The 18170-nt window shown below is 37.2% G+C and overlaps 1 protein-coding gene across 1 annotated transcript in view; it reads left to right on the forward strand.

The window, feature by feature from the left end:
- The window catches only part of AKAP12 (A-kinase anchoring protein 12), a 61567-nt gene that overhangs the window by 35621 nt on the left and 7776 nt on the right, over positions 1 to 18170 (forward strand). Inside the window, 6 exon segments of the mRNA XM_032216016.1 lie at positions 1465 to 1579; positions 17511 to 17599; positions 17601 to 17818; positions 17854 to 17978; positions 17981 to 18060; positions 18062 to 18170. Of these exon segments, the coding sequence (XP_032071907.1) occupies positions 1465 to 1579; positions 17511 to 17599; positions 17601 to 17818; positions 17854 to 17978; positions 17981 to 18060; positions 18062 to 18170 (736 nt within the window).

Consider the following 18170-nt stretch of genomic DNA (forward strand, 5'->3'; position numbering starts at 1 on the left):
GGGGGAGGGAGGTGGGGGATTAGGCGGGAGGGTGGGGAGAGGGAGGGATATATACTAGGTTAGATTTCAATGTAATGTGACTTACATGTTATACTGTATTTCTCTAATTTCTCTGTAAAAATAGGATAAGTTAAGTACACTGCCATATAGTGGAAATACACCAAGGGGAGGAGGAGTGGGATAGAAGAAAGACGGGTAGAGAGGGACGGGGGAGAGGAGGGAGGGAGGGTGAGCGAAGGAAGGGAGGGAGTGGCATCGGGAGGAGAGAGGAGTGGTAGAGGGGGAGGGGAAGTAGGGTAGAGGGGGATGATGGAGGGAAGATAGAAAGTTGGAGGGGGTGGAAGAAAGTGGTGTATGGAGAGTGGAAGAGTATATATTTTGGTTTGTATTTTGGGGGGTATTGTTGACAAGAGGAATGCTGCGATTATTGTTTAATGTGTATTGCGCCGGCTATGCCAGTAGTATATGTGAATGAATGAAAATGACAAAATGGAAAATAAAAACTTTTTTAAACGAAGGACGGGAGAACTGTCTGAGACAAAAAACAGTTGGCATTATTGTCAGCACCAGGAAAAGGCATTGCTTAGGAGAGAGTGTGAGTTAGGATTGAGTGTTCACCTGAACAAATGAAGGAAGCAGGCCTGCATGTTTATGAGGCAAATTTCAACCCACTCTATCCCTTTTTCCGTCCGGCAAGAACCTTTCTGTAACATTAACTAAAATGACGTCTGCCAGAGGCCCAGGCTAGAAAGCAGGAGATGGTGAGTTCTAATCTCACCTTCGATGTGAAAGCCAGCTGGGTGACTTTGGGCTAGTAACTCAGCCCAACTCATCTTACAGGGTGCTTATTGTGAGGAAAATAGGAAGAGGGAAGGGTGTGTTGGATATGTTTACACTTGAGTTATTGTAAAAAGGGAGGATGCAAATACATAAAATAAGAGATACCGCATATGACTGTTTAATTACTGCCCTCGTTTCAGAGAAGATATCATCTGTTAATTCTTTCTGCTGATGATTGGGCTGTCTTTATGTTTGTATTTGTTAACACAGGTGTCGTGGCTAGAAAGATACATTTTGATAAAGCTGATACCAGCAAATTAGCTTGTTAGTTTTATGTTCTCTTTAAACGTCTATTAAAAATGTGTGTCTGTGTGTGTGTGTAGGATTAGTATTTATATAGTGTGTATGAATAATTGAGGTATAGATCAGTTTAGAACATACTTCAGCTGGATCATTTTTTTTAGAAAGTGTTACACATGTACAAACGTTTTTCAAAATTGTGAAATTGTAATCAAGCCACCTGGCGCAGAGGTACATTTTATGATTTCTAAAAAGACACATTCTAAAATACATTCTCTTTCTTCTAAAAAAGGGTAATTAAAAGATTGTTATATACTGACAATTATTTTTATATAATTTATATATTATCCCTTTTTCCTTCTTGTGTTTTATTTCTCTATGTAGATTTTACATAAAAATGGACAGATATCCAGCATTAGTGAAATTACCAAAGAGCACATGGAGCTCAGCCATGAACCAGAAGTGCTGAAAGAACAGCAGGCAGTTCTTACATTAGAAGGTAAGGAGATGTTTAGTGGCTACAGGAAAGATTCCTTGGAATTCTGGAAAAGATCAAAGTATGTTGGAAGTTCTGATCTTTTTATACAGAAATGGTAGAATATGTGAAGATACAGTCCTTTTTGTTCTCCCAAAATATTATGTGCTAAATTGATATTCTGAAATATCAATATAATTCAGATATACAGTTGTAATATTGACGTGCAGTGGATGTTACAGAGATATGTAAATAGTATAGTGAATTCTATTGCAGTTAACAGAAGCATTTGCATACCTGGGGCTATCCAGTTCTTTTTATAGCCCATGTAAGTTACACACATGCTGGAACATGAATAACCTCCATAACACATAGATCAAGAGATCTTTAAGGTACAGGAGCCTTGACTGCATACATGCCTGTTGCAATGAGGATGAAAGAACAAAGCTTTCTAAAACATTTAAAAATATTGCATTTACTGTGCAATTTACTGTGATGCATGCCATTGTTCCGATTGCCCATATAGAATATAGTTAACTCCTCAAAAAAACTATTGTCAGCTATTTGGAATAATCTGGACTAGTGAGCCCCTGCTGTAGCCTTCCTATTGACATTAAATTAAATTATAAATAGAAGGCATTGATTCTAAAGGAATGGAGATTAGCTTTAATAGTTCCCACTGTTGAAAGCTTTGAAGGGTGAGCAGGAGACAAATCATGTAGAGAAGGTCTGCCTATGTGCTCATTAAGTGCTGACAGTACCTTGATGACACATAATCAAAAAAGAGAACTGGTATTTGCCTGGATGATTGATTTTAGGCCATACTCTCATTTTGCGCTATCTAGTTGAAAACTATATTTTTAGACTAGGATCTGTGCTATTTGTGACTTTATTGAGTTCAGATTCACTTCACAGATGTGTTTCAAGGTAGTTACACCTTTTTTTCAAGCTGGCAAGATACTCAAATCAGATAATAATTCCTAAATTCAGAAGAGTCCTAATTCTGGCATGTTAGTGAAACACAGGAAGGCATGAACTACATTCTTACTTACTGCATTTCTGTATTTACGTAGTAAAAACATTGATAATCTCCACAGTTCATCATAACTGATAAAGAAAAATAGTAATATTCAAAAACTAAATAATAAATGAATGATTGTTTAAAAAAGCAAACTTTTATGAAGAAATTCAGAACGCTTAAATCAAAAGCAAATGAATGGTGATGATCTCAGTAGTGTTTGCATTGTTTAGTAGATGCAGTGTTTGTTGCTTTTTACAGCCTACCACAATTACAATTAAGTAGCTAAAATATGAAAATATCCATAGAATGTAAAGTGTTCATTATGCCAGAATTCTCTCTGTGCCTATAAGGAAACCTAAACAAGTAGCATAAAAAAGATCCGAATACATGAATTTGACAGGAGTTCCTCACAGGATACAAGAATCATTCACAACTTCAAACAACTTGGCTGCATATGCTGTTGCAAGAAAAAAAGAATAACTTGGTAATGTCAATTTAGTTGCAGTCTAATAGTTACATATAGATTTTTGCCTTTGGGAGTTCTCCATTTGATCCGTAGTGGTCTCCCTTCCCATTTCATAACTCCCATTTTCATAACTCCCTCAGGCCCTTTAAGACTCTGATTTCCCGGAAATGTTTCCACAATGCAATTCTTAACTCAGTCATTCTGTGAACAAAGGTTCTTCACTGATCCAGATTAATTTCAACTATTCCCCAATCCCAGGATACAGAGGTAAGTATATGTTCAGGATCAACATCAAACTGCCCAATAATGGTCAGTTAGACCAGTTAGGCCATTTAGAAATGGTCCTGGGAAAAAGTCAAATAAAAGCTTACTTGAAAGTTAGATTCAATTTACAAGGAAGAATTATCTTTAGAGAATTTTGATTGGCAGCAACCAAGGTCTAGATACCAAAAGTTTTGGCTTTAAAAACCATCAACATCAAGCAGTCTGTGCTGAGACAATACCTGTGAATTGGCCTCTGATCTTGTTGCCAGACTCCTCTTAGCTCTTTGATGTTTGATCCCTGGACAATTTCCAGAATCTGTTTTGGACTCTGACTTAATTGCTCTTGGCTGTTTTTAATGGTGTTTTATGGCTTGTCTCCCAACTTTATCTTCAACAGTTTATTGAGTTTTTCAGTTTTGTTGCCTGGTCACTTTTGGGGAGAAAAAACATGTTTCTGAAGTAATCTCTTGACAGTTTTATTGTTGTAAAAGATATAATGAATTCCTAAGTCACACTGGGCAAGATGACATTACCATGAAATTAGTTTTTGTGGTAGGTTAATTCCAGTCTTCAACACTAGCTTGAAATAAATCTCTGGGAACACAGTCAGATTCTTATATACTACCGTAATAGACATACAAATTTCCAAGAATGCAGCCCAATATAGTAGATAGAAAGAACATTCAAAGTGATATTCAATAATTGTAACCCTATAGGCAATGCTATTATTCCAGTTATTATGAACTAGGATTTCCCAAATTGCTTCTTTCTTTGGGACCTTAAAACTATAGCTTCTAAGCCCAAAAATAACCCTATAATTAATACTCATTTGATACAATTTATTAACTGACCTTTGAGACTAATGGCATAAAGTTAAAAAATAATAAGACAACTTGTGACGAGTACTAATGTGCATAGCAAGCAAATAAGTAGCAGTAGTTTATGAGAATTTATCACACTATTCAAATCAGTGGGGGAAAGACCAAGTGTTCAGAGAATAGAACTCCAATTCATTATGAGAAAGATTAGGTGGGAGGTCAGAGAATGGCAAGGGAGATGTGGGAAATTTCAAGAAGTGTTTTATTCTGCAGTGTTCAACCATAGCAGAATGCAGGAGAAACAGAGAGAAGCATGCCACAACCAAGAAAGCCGAAATTACCATATTTTTCAGAGTATAACATGCTCTGGGGTATAAGACGGACCTAGATTTTGGGGGAAGAAACAGGGAAAAATATTTGCCTCTGCTTCCCAGCAATTTGCCTCCTTGCAACAAACAGTACAGACAATATGCACTGTTTGTAGTGTTATATTTCAGGCTATACTTGTACAGATGCTGTTAAATGTGCTTTCTGGAAGTATAGTTATTCTCTGCTATTTAAAGAATAGCACTTTTTAAAACAATAGCATTGGGCCTCTTCAGATCAAGCATTTATTTTAAAAAGCTTCTTCATTTTGTTACGTTTTTTAAAACAATAATAAAGTAGTCTTTAAAAAAATAAGTCTAATAATTTGAACATTCTATAGGCATTTATAGTTGTTGACTTACTTCCTTGCAGCAAACAGTCCGATTAGCACAAGAAAAAATAATCTGCCTCTCAGCATTTGCCATGTGGAGCAAACAGCTAGCTTCACTTTCAGTTTCTCCAGATCATCAGCTGTTAGAGGCTGTAGAGATTGCTATAGTTTAGATTGCTATAGTCCGCAAGCCCCCTTTGCTGCAAAGAGGTAAATTGCTGGGAGCAAAGGCCAAAGGGTGGGGGCTGGTGCATGGGTGTATAAGATGGTTATACATTTGGTGTATAAGATGGACCCAAATTTTCACCCTCTTTTTTGGGGGGGGAAGGTGCGTCTTATACGCTGAAAATACTGTACTGTAGTTTCCTGACATAACTAGCAAATCAGGAAATAAATGGAGAAACGTACATTCTGTAGCACTTACACACTCTCACACATACACTAAGGGATGACACCTACTGCTACTAGAATTCTGGTAATTGTAGTCCCACAGCAGGTAACAGATTATTGAAGGAATCCTATTTTTCTTTCAGCTGAGGACCTTTCCCCAGCTAGATGTGCCTGCTAGTTTCCTTCTATTATATAAGGGTACCATTTCACAGTAATGTAGTAGAAAATTGTTCCCTGCAGGCCATATCATAGTTAATAAGAATAAATTTGCAAATTGAGCCAAATTTGAGATATATATTTGAGATGAGGAACAAATCATGTAAACTATATACCAAGTGGGTGTGAGTTGAACCACTTCTGTTTCTTACTTCAAGATATTAATAATATGCATTAACTTGAGTTATTCCTCCAGATCAAAACAATAAGGGGAGTATTTTTATATTACAATGCCATGTTTTATTATCATTAAGTACCTTAAGTAGTCAGTGTAGGAAACCAAAATTGAAACTTAGCTGATAGATACCCACCATAGTGCATTTGTTTTTCAATATCAAATCACATATTTAATGTTTCACGTACCATGCAAATCTTTTAAATCTTTTGAGATGTGTTAGTATATTTTCTAACACATCTCAAGCCTGCAATACTGCATTCTAATTACTGAGCCACCATGGCGCCCAGGAATAGGAGTGTAAGCATTTTTTTCCTTCAGTGAAAGATCAATTCTAGTCCTTCCAATTTACTGTATTAACCCTAATTCATAACTTGCATGCCAGCGATGGTTGAATGAAACGAGCTGCCTTGTGATCTTGTCTGAAAGACATTAGAGTTTTCTAATGCAGGGTCAGTGTAAATTAGATTAAGTGAGGCATGAAATTTGCTTCCAGATGTATACTAAGGGTGACAAATTAATTTAAAATTATCTCAGTAGTGAGATAAGTAAAATAATTGTATTTTGATATTTCCTTAGTATTGCAAACATGCTTATGAATTCCAAAAATTGCCTACCCCAAATATAAGTGCTTGTCAACTATTGTAATTTAAATGAGGAAGATTAGTTTATTACAGAAAGTAGTGCCACAAAGTATATTTTAAGAGTGCTTTGTGGATCAAACTAATATAAAATCTGTTTTAAAATATAGATACAGTATTTTGCCTGCATTAGTCAAAGAAGAATACTGTGAAATAATTAATACTTTACTTTTTCAAGCTATAAATTTTTAGTAAAATGATTTAAAATAGCAGTATACTTTAAATCACTCTTTTTTGTCTAAGAGTGTGTGTGTGTGTGTGTGAGAGAGAGAGAGAGAGAGAGAATACAGATGGATGCAGTGTATGTTAGAGAGACAAAGATAAATTTGTAAAATAGTGTCTCTATATAATGTCTTAGCTTTTGTTCTGAAAGTATATTGCAAATATATAGAAGCATACAATGGTTGATTTAAGCGAATTCTGCTAATCTGCAGTCCCAAACTTTTTGTAACCATTAGAGATGACCAAAGGGCAGAGATTTCAGTTTTAAATTTGGAAGATACATGTTCTCTTCCCCAGTGAGCAATTAAAGAATGGCTGGCCACAAAGAGTTGTCTGTCAAAGATTAACGTACTAAAACACAACTTTAGTCTGCCTTTTTCAACAGACAGTGAAAGTCATCTGTGTCTGTGTGTGTGTGGGGGGGGGGTAGCTCTGCTTTTCTTCAGCTTCTTCATTATCTTTCCCTCCCTTCAATAAATATCTCAGTTGGAGAAATAGAAATAAAGGAATCCTTTACATTGGAGGGGAAAAAATCCCTTAATTTTTATCAAATGGAAAAAATAATGGGATTATCATTATCACAGTACAAAAAATCATTTTTCAAATAAACTGATTACTATTTTATGTGTGTGGTAGTGATTTTACACTGAAGAATTTTTGCCAAGAATTCAGGAATTTAGAAGACATCTGATTATTAATTCACAGGGAGGGAAATCTTAGCAATTCAGAAGGAAATTCAGTTGAATTGAATGGGCTTGCATGCCAAGTAAGAGAATACAAAATACCTTCAATGATTACTTTAAACTTTACTGCTATTTTAAATTTGATGGGAATCTGACATTATCCTTTGATTAAAACATCAAAGTGCTAATACTAATGCTTTCATGTATAAGTAGAAATAAATTCCATTAAAATGAATGCTTAGTGAATACATATGCATGTGTAGAAATAGTGAACTTTCCCCTGTTTTTAAATCAGGGATTTTACATAGTGCTGATTTCAGAGAAAGCCAAGAGCATCTTAGACTACACAGTGTGTTGGGATGATTGATTTAGAATTGGCCTATGTACCGTATTTTCACGACTATAAGCCGCACTGAAAATCCTAAAATTTGATAAAAAACCAGCAGTGCGGCTTATAACCCGGTGCGCTTTATATATGGAAAAAGATCGAAAATCTCTCCCTCCCGATTTGACGCTCAAACTTGAAGCACGAGGACAGCTGGGCTGAGCGCCCGTTTCCGAGCCCCCCCCCCGCTTGGTAGGAAGTCCAGATCGAAAGCAAGCCTGCAGCTGGCTGGCTGGCTGGCTGGCCGGACTACCAGCCCCAGCAGCAGCTCCCGGCCAGTTGGGGTAGAGGAATACAAGCCCCATTAGCCCCAGCCCAGGCTTTCCCTCCACCCCTGCATTGACGTGTCATTCAACCGACCCATTTTCCCCCCGGGTTTTATTTGCCAGCGGAGCCCACCCACCAGACAGACCCTTGCCCCGTTTTCTCCCCCCACCCCACCCAATCCGGGTTAGAGGCATCGTGCGAACGCGTCTCTCGGGACGCCCCTCCCCTCCAATTCGGGTTCAAAGCATCGCACGGATGCGGGAAGCCTCCTGCTTCTCTATTCTTCCTCTTTCTCCCTCCCTCTTTCTCTTTCTCTCTTTTCCTCTCTGCCGTCTTTCCCGGACGGGGTCTGCTGGGGGGGGGGGGGGGGGGGGGAGGGGCTGATGGATCCGGTGGTACCTGCCTGAAAAGAGATAGAAGGGGGGGACGCAAGCTTGGAAGCCACCAGACCTTAGTTGATTAGGAGCGGCAGGATTCCCCCCCTGCTGCGCCCCCCCGCCTCTGTATTGCAGAAGGGATGAAACAGTTCCCCCCCCTTATTTTTTTACCAAGCTCTCAGGGTGGAGGCGGCGAACGAGGCAGCCCGTAAGAGCATCTTCGGAGCCAGAAATCCGGTTGCTGTGCCAGCCGACATTGGCCGTGGTCTCTCTCTCTCTCCCCCCCTCAAGCTTTCTACGCCCCGCCGCTTGATCGTTCTTGCTTTGTAAGCAAAACGGTGTGGGGGGGAGCAGAATGAAAGGGAGAGCCGGAGAGAGAGGATGGGGGGGAGAGAAAGAAAGAGAGAGAGAGAAGAGAAGAGATCAGCTCCTTTATAAAGACTGGATTGCCTTCCGCGCGGACGACGCTGTGCTCCAGGGGGCTGTTGCTCACTTTCTGCCAGCTCTCCCGGATCAGCTTCTGATACGCGCTGGAAAGTCCGTCACGCTCCATTTTTTCTCCCAGAGCTAAGTGCCAAAGGGGAGCAGAAGCGCCGTTTCGGGAGAAAGCTCCGCTCCCCGCTCAAAGGCTTGGGCTGCCCCCGGAGGAACAGGTGGCCCGGATCCGGATCCCCGAGCAAATAATAAATAAATCCACACGCGGGGCTCAACGGAGCTTTGAAAGCCGCTTTCTCGCCCGGAGCTTCCCTTCACATCTCTGGAACGGCTTGGCTCCTTTCTTTTTTTTTTTTTTAGGGCGCCCCTCCATTGGGAGGAGGAGGAGGAAAGGCTCCAACTCTGCCCAGAGAAGGAGCCCAAGCGCTCCGGGAAACGTGGCAAGCCAGCCCTTCAAAGTCATGAATGTTGCAAAAAAAGTGCGGCTTATAACCCGGTGCGCTTTATATATGAAAAAAGTTTGAAAAATTAACGTTAACTGATACTGCGGCTTATATCATAGATTATTTTACTAATATTAAAGCAAACTATGATGAGAGCAATTTAAAAACCAAGGAGGGAATTTACACATAAGGGAGAAGAATATGAAAGTATGCAATAAGTATCCACTTTCTCTAGTTATGGTTTATGGGACCAATCCCAGACTAGGTACATTTAGATTGCTTGTTAGAATCTAATATAGTAGGTTATAGCTTGTAAATGGTGGTGCAGGTTTTTTCTGTAATTTACCAGAATAATATAGGCTCTGACTGAATATAAATTAAATGGCTTTGTGTGTGTGCACGTTTGTATAAACCGGGAATGTGATTGAGCTGACTTGTGAGAAGAGTATAAAACTGTGAAATATTTGCACACATACTAGGGGCTGTTTTATTTGGTACCCTCTTCTCTTTCCAATTGTTACACCACTTTGAGATACACTTCAGGTATTTCAATAACTCTAGGGAGAAGAAAATGAAACCCTTGCATATACCTGGAAATAGGCAAATACTAGGATTTAAATAAGAGTGTCCTAACTAACTCAGACATGAGTAACAGAAGAAAGGAAAGGGGGTCATCTTAACCTGTGGCTATTCTCCTTCAGGTAATTGAAGGAGACCTCTTTAATGTTAACTTCACTGTATCTAATTCTCAGTACTAATCTAATTGTAATAGAATAGATAGGCCAAGTTCATTTTTAATTTGCCCAGTTGAATGTAGCTGTATGGAATCCAGAGATAGTGGATAATTTTCTTTCTACATAAAAAGCGTTGCAATATTAGATAGAATTACTTCGTGAATTGTTAGGGGTTTCTTAAACCACTGTCAATTTAAAGCAATATTTAAAGCAGTGGCCAGCTCTCACTTACGGTTAAGCAAACACTGATCAACAGGGGATTAAATATGAAACAGAAAGCACATTTGGCCTTAGATGCTTAAATATTAAATAAGCTTCAGTTTTATTTTAAAAAATGCTTGGAAGGTTTGAGTGGATGGAAGGCTTGGAATATGGAACACTGGGTGTGTGTATGACATGTATCTGATGCATGCAGAATGCAGAGAATTCATGGAGAAAATCCAGGGCAATGTAACAAATCCTTGGAGGGAAAAGTCAACCAACTCCAGATGTTGATATGGTTGACTGCAAACGCAAGAGGGGGGTTTCAGATTTAGCTATTTAAGCCTGGGAATTTCGTTCTTTCTTCCAGTCACAGGAAATAGAATGCCTTCTTGTATTAAGAGAAGCACAAAGTGGAAGATTACAGAAGAAAAACCCTTCCTCAGCTTCTTCTGTTTGTCACAAGCAAATATATGAATAACACTTGTAAGTATTATGTTAGTAATAATAATGTGATACTTATTTTACACTGGAAATAAGTTTTAATAATGAGGGGGAAATAGGATTATAACATTTATAACATGATTACATGAAATTAAATTATGGTATAGGCTGCAGACTTTTTCTAGTAAAACATTTGCCCAGGGAAATAAGAAAACAAAACTTGTTGGGCCATTAAAGTATAAAAATGTATGTTGAATTAGAGGAAACTGCAGATAACCAGCTAGCATCAACTAGGTGACTACAACCTAGATTTTATTTCATAGTTAACATGATTTTAAATCTTTGTGGTAGAATGCTGATAATTGACTTCTTGTATTTTGAAATTATTATTTTTCTTGATAAAGCTTGGGAACTTAAAAGGCAGTTATAAAATAGATACAGAGAGGGAATTAATTTATGCTTTCATATGATAGTTTATTATATGATGGAGTTGGCAGAGCGATGAGCATCTGATAGGTGCAGATTTCAAATTCTTAAGTGTTTTAATCTGTTCCTGCAGCTCCTTTAAAAAAAAAATTTCTCATGGCTAAAATGCCTCTGGTCTCAATAGGTGCTTCCATACCCCCAGTATGTCGAGAAAACAAGAAAATAATAAACTGGTGAGCTTGTATTGGAGCTTGTTTTCTGTGCTGTGTATGTTTTATCTGGGAAGGGTTGAAGTGGGCATAGTAGCTGTTTTATTTACTTTGCATGGTGTGTGTTTCTATTAGGCTTCTTTCTGTTTTGATTTAACTGTAGGGCGTTGTTTTGCTTTCAACAAGTGTTTGTTTCTGTAGATCCTGTCATCAATTTCCTTTTTGTGTTTGTGGAGCAAAAAAAAGTGATTTGTCAGTTTGGATTCAGATCTGTCCCCCACTTCACAGCCACTGCCTTTTATTTTTATTGCTTTATTAAATTTGTTTGCTGCCCATCTTCCCAAAAGATTATTTTTCTTGTATTCACTTCGACTTGGAATGAAGTATTTGACTGAGACCAGAGCTTAGTTTAGAGGATCCTCCTCAGTTGTAAAGGCTTGTAAAGTACCTGCTTTATGTCTGGCATATTTTAGGCTTGACTCCAAGCCTAATAGCTAATTCTTTAGTTTTGATTTTAAATTGTACTGGATTAGCGTCTTTTTTTAATGTGTTTAGAATTTAGATTTATGCTCACATTCTGCTTTTAAATTGTTTTTAATGTTTAAGTACTTTCTAATTTATCCAGATAACTGTCATTATTAATTAGAACTAGGATTATGTAGAGGTGTATCTCGTTTTATTACGCAAAATGGAAGGTTTGTGGCAACCCTGCATTGAGCAAGACTATCCATGCCAATTCCCCCTCCCCCAAAATGTGTGTGCAAAGTTCCTTTATTGCAATACTTGGCTTTATTGCAGTGATTTGCAACCCCAACCTGCAATATCTCCCAGGGCCTAAACCAACAATTTCACAGCAGGTTCAAATACTGGGAGTTTTTTTAAAAATTAATTTAAAAATAACAGAAAAAAAAAGGGGGGGAATTACAATGCAAGTGCATTCTCAAAGGAAAGAAATGTATAAAAATGCATACCAATGGGGAAAAAAGTATAATATTGTAATTCTTGGAGATGAAAATAAGTTTAACAGTGAAATGCTGCCCTCTGTTGTTACTTTGTTAATAAAGTACAGTAGATATTTGTTTATATAGTTTTGTAGAAATATACATTAAAATGTAAAATATTAAAATAGAGACTGGGTTATTCTGTGTATATGATTTGACTTCTGGTGCCTCTTCTTGTTGCTTGATTCCTAATAGGCAGAATCTTGCCTACCTCTTGAATATTTATCAGTTCTAATGCTGGTTACTGTATTTTGCTCTTTTGCTATATTCATGTTGTTCCTTGATTTTCATTACTAGAATTTGTAGATCCTGTTCATTTTCAGTTGTCAGAGTAGTGTCAGCAGCATACTACAGGTTTATTCCTCCAGTTGTGAAATCGTGTTCATTTTCTTTCAATACGGCTTCATTCAATAAACTTTTAATAAATAAGGACAAACTATACAGGTGTTTTGGTATGATTTTGTGTCCTGTGTAGGTCTCTTGCAAAGACAATGGGATGCTTTGGGATTTCCTTTTTCTTGAGGACATTTCCACAAATTCACGTGGTTGTCATCAGGGTGGGTTTCAAAATTTTGGGAACCTCTTCTGTAGGTGTGGCCTGCTTTCCGGGTCCACTGTTGGAACCTCTTCTATACCGGTTCGGTAGATTTGACAACTGGGTTCTACGGAATAGCTGCGAACTGGTAGGAACCACCTCTGGTTGTCATAATTGAAAGAAGGCCTTCTTAATCTGTGACTACTTTTTAGTATTTGTCTATGGAGATTCTCAGTCATCCAGGTCTGATTGTCCCATGAAAGTCAAGAGGCAACTGACTTTCTGTTTTTTTCTTTGGAAGATGTTTTGCTTCTCATCCAAGAAACTTCTTCAGCTCTGATTGAATGGTGGGGGAATGGAAGGATGTATACTCCTTGCAGACAGCTAGTCATTTGAATTCTTTTAGAGAGTTGTTCAGACCAGCTGGAGGTTTATCTGTGTCATCAGGGTATTAGCTGGCTCTCTCAGTTATCTGACAATTATAAAGAATATTGTCGTCATAATATGCAAATATGTGACACCTCTATATCTAAACATTATTTTGCTAGCATATAAAGTTAAGAATAGTCTTCACATACTGTTAATCTCTTTTTTGTATTGCTATTTAGATTGGACCCTTCCAATCTTTTGGCCACTGCATGTTCTCCAATTTAAAGCATAGCTTGATCAGAATCTTTACTGATATATATTTCTGTAAAAATTCATCAATTTCTTTAGCCTTTCAGTTTGTTAATGTCAGGAGTGCTTCATTTTCTAGTGCTAAAAATACGGAATGTCTTCTAAAGTATGTCAGATATTAACTTCTCTAATGACTCCTACCTTTAAAGCCATATACTCCTACCTTTGTTTTATCCTCTCTGAATGATTTAATATCTATCCATTATGTCCACTAGCATACTACTATTTGTGGTTGACCACCTTTTACTTCAGAGATCAATTTGGAAAACTTTCCTCATTCCCCTCCCCCACCAATGCTTTTCCATCTGTGATAGCTGTTGAGATATCATGGCAATATTGTTTCTTGTCTGTTACTAACAGGTTTGAAATTCTTTTTAAGTTCTTTCCTGTGATCTTTGAGTGTTTTTGGCTTTGGTTTCTCTTCATGACAATTTCTACTATTTGTTCTTATGTCCAATTTGGTTTTTCTATTCCTACGTCTTTAGCAGCCTCTTTTCATATTCATCTTAAGAACTTCCTTAAGTTCATTGCACAGTTCCTCTGATTCCCTTATCAAGGAGATTCAGGACTTCAAAACAATTTTTGATGTCCCCCTTGAAAATGGCAGGGACATATGTTCAAAATCATACCATGGACACTGGCTGACTTTCTTCTGCTTTACCTTGACTTGGAATTTGAACACGAGCAATTTGTGAACATATCCCACATTCAGCCTTTGGCCACACCTTTGCTGTTATAACTGAGTTATTCTACCTCCTTTTATCAATACTAATTCCTATGGACTCATTTGGGTAATGTACATTTACAGAGCTGTTGGTTTAGTTGTTTGAAGACTCTGTCTCTGTATCATTGGAAATATATTGCAAACTGACATCATTCATCTGCTTTGTTTGTTTCCTAGGCCAAACAAGACCAACTTGGGAATTAAGATCTGTTATATGAAGCATGTGATCTCTTGCTAGAGTGACATCACTGGTTACTATTTGGTTTTCTTTCTTTTCTTTCTTTCTCTCTTATAAGTCTTCCTGGGCTTCTTTTTAGTGTGCCTTTACTTAATGCTACCACCATGAGTTTTCAGTAGCTGCATTCATAATTAGAAACTTTTGTCAAGGACCATCAAGCTTCTTTTTTCTTTTTTCTCCTACTGGCACTTTTATTTAGGTGAGCAATTGGTATTTAAACTTGTGTATCTGCTGCAATGATACTAATAGTTGGTTGTCTCTTTAAAAATGTATTTTAGTTCCAATTCAATTATGTTTAACTATGTCTAATTATAATTCTGGTTTTTCTATTAGTTTTATTATTCGAAGCCTTGAGCTTTTCTATAGAAGTAGAATATAAAAGCAATAAATAAATTGATATTTTCCACTTAGGTTTGCATCCAGCTCATCCCCATTCATTTCCATTTATTCAGATCAGACGGAGCACACAATTCAGCTAGGCAAAATTTAGGTTGCTGTTTGTTTATTAGGTATCGGCAATTTATCAACAGTTAACTGGCAAAAGGGGCAAAAATGGTTAAAGCAGAGAAAGAGACAGAAAGGTGAACAGCAGACAAAATAAAAAGGGCAGAGCACATAATATCAATAATTTACATTTCATATATATTAATATATCTCTATTGAAAGGCACCAAACTTTAAAAAGCCACTGGGAGAATGCTGTGGTTAATTAGCATGAACAGTCCAAAAGGAAGTGGCCTTTGACTGTGTCAGATTTAATCCTTTTATGTACAGAAGAGTTGCTGAAAAGAGATGGGAAGTAGGACATCAGATAATCCCTTTTCCATTCTGCACCATGAAGGTAACAATTTGGAGGATGGGAATGATGTGTCCAACACAAAATAGGGAAATCAGGGTATAAAAGGAAAAGAGAATATGAGGCTAAGCATAGCTTCACATTTTTTCATCCATGATGACTGAACCAGATTAAAATATGAAATGTGTTTCAGTATTTAGATCCTATTCTCATTAATGTTGTAATCTATTATTTCTAAATAGAAAGCAGCTCACTAAAAAGTGATGTTTTCAACTTCAAACTATGCTTGAATGTTTAAATTCTTACACATATATAATTTCCTGATTATTCCTTGAAAATATACAACATATTAAGCAGAGAAGGGGAGGTGAGATTTCTTAAGCAAATTTCCCTTTATATAGACATATCCATGCACAATTTGAGTAAAGCTTTGGATCTTGTTTCTGCCTTGGCTATTAACCCTATAACAGTTACTGGATTTGCCAATCTAGTTCTTTGTGTCTTGAAAAGATCTGTAAAAGCTGAGCTGGAACAAGACCTTTGTTATTACTCTGGATGCATACAATATTTCAAAGATACCATACAGGGATAGAGAGACAGTTTGGTGCATGTAGTGATTAAGACACTGTTGATCTTGAATGTAGGTCCCGCCTTAGGTCCAAAGTCAACTGCAAAAAATTTATTATGGCTTGTTCATGTTTGTTCATGAGGAAATATATCTAACATAAAGCTAAACAATTCAGTTATAATTTAATTTCTAGAATGCTTTCTCTCTCTGTGTGTGTGTGTATGAGAGAGAGAGAGAGAGAGGGAGGGAGAGAGAGAGAGAGAGGGAGGGAGGGAGGGATGGGAGGGAGGTGGGTTTCTACCAGTTCGGTCAAACCGATAGTAAGTTTGGCGTCCTGGATCGCTGGAGCCAGCAGCGACCCAGGCCTACCACACCCCCGAACCGGTTCCCTCGGGCGGCACCATAGGCGCTGCCATCTTGTTTTTGGCTTCTGCATTTTTTTAGTACTGCGTATGAAGCGCTCCACGTGGTGTGTCCCTGAGTGAAACGGCAGTAGCAGCCGGAACCCACCCCTGGGTGTGTGTGTGTGTGTGTGTGTGTGTATGTATAGAGATAGATTGATAGATAGAGAGATGATAGATAGATAGATAGATAGATAGAGAGATAGAGAGATAGAGAGATAGATAGATAGACATACACATATATATAAACACACACACACGTGTGTGTATGTATTCACATACACACAAACACACAAAAACAATAAACTGAATTGATATATTTAAAATGTTCCTGCTTAATCTGAATGATATTGCAATTACACTATGGTGATTTCACAGACAAAAATGCATACTATTTCCAAGATATTAATAATGTGTTCAATAGTAGGCATTCAAAAATTGTATGTCAAACTACAATTTGATCCACGTTCGGACAGCTACACAATGAGTTAAAAATGAGTTGTGCCAGTAGCTTGCTTCTAACATTTCACAAGTTCACAGTCTCATTATACACACAAATAGAGCCCATTCCTACACACTAGGACAGTGCATTCTTTGAAAATGTTTTGAAAGAAGTACTTCAACCCTTGCACAGTCACCTCTCTATTGTTTGTTAAAGCACCATCTTTTCCATATAAGTTTGAAAAGAAGCATTTTAATTCCTTTAAAATTCTACCATGAGTTGACTTACTTGCACAAGTTCTGAAGCTCTTATTTGAATCATTTTTGAAGGGTGCATAAATATAACACATAGCTTACATTAAAATCTATGAAAATCATTAAATATATCTTAAAATTTGGAATGATGAAGAATTGCTATGTCAAATCTTGAAAAATAATGTAGTTTATCCATATTTCCAATATCTATCTACTCTTCAAAAATTTTATTTGCACTTCCCACATACATATATATAACATCTTTCTAAATATCCCTATTTTGGTTATAAGTTCCATTACTGACACCCTGCCTTTTCTCCTAAAACATATAATCAGTTAAGAAGCTGATTTTCTCAAAATCTTTTTTAGACAAAGACAATTTATATTACAAAACTCTTTCTAACTTAGTTCTGAGCACTATACGTCTTAAACATAATTGAATTTCACTTCTTAGAAAGGATGAGACTTAGCTAAGGAAATTATGAGGTAATAAGCGTTCAAGAAAAAAATGGTAAGCAAACAAAACTAATCTGGATTGGAATGTTCTTAGAGATTAATGTCTATTGATGTTTTTTCCTATTATAATACAAAATTTATCACTTCAAAAATAAAGTGAGACTTAATCCACTTTTACATTAACTTTTGTACATTGCAACAGACAGTTGCAACATGATCAGAACCTGCATCCAGGAAATTTATAGGTTAACAGAATAAGGATGATTACACTTCTGTAATATAATGTAATATAATAAATTAATTAATGATAATAATTCTAATTTTTATCATCTTTGAATATCGTTTACAGTTGATGAAACAAGCGCTGCAAATTTAATTCTGGAAGAGGAATTGACTGAAAATATCAAGACCAGTCCACCAGAATTAAACGACAAGGTCAAATGAAGATGAGGTACAGAAAGACACAGAAGATGCTAATAAACAGCTGGAATCAGAAGAAAAAGAAGATCAACCTAGTGTATCTCCATCAAATGATGTTGGATTTAAAAAGGTTTTTAAATAGTTGGATTCAAATTTTACAGTTAAGAAGGATAAAACAGAGAAAGCTGAACCTGTTCAGCTATTGGATGTAAAGACAGAGGTTGCAGAAGGGATCAGGTGATGTGGCTGGAGATAAACCATTCAAGGCAGAGGACAGTGGGAGAAGCCACACAAAATGAAATAACTGCCTCTGTAGACAAGATTGTGGAAGAAACTCAGGCTGAGGAGATGGAACGAGAAACCACCTCTGAGAAAGTAACAGAAACCCCTGTTGACCAGAAAGCAAAGAGGCAGAAATTAAAAACAATGGGATTAAATCTCCAGAATCTCCGGTGAGCCCATTAAACAATGAAACTGCAATCACCTCTAAGGAAGTTTTTTAGTCAGAGTTGGGCTGGGTTTAGAAAAAGGACAAGCTTCAGAAAATCTAGAGAAGAAGTGCAATTTGAGAAAGAAAAACAAGAACAGG

This window comes from Thamnophis elegans, chromosome 4 (genome assembly GCF_009769535.1).
Source record: "Thamnophis elegans isolate rThaEle1 chromosome 4, rThaEle1.pri, whole genome shotgun sequence".
NCBI lineage: Eukaryota > Metazoa > Chordata > Lepidosauria > Squamata > Colubridae > Thamnophis > Thamnophis elegans.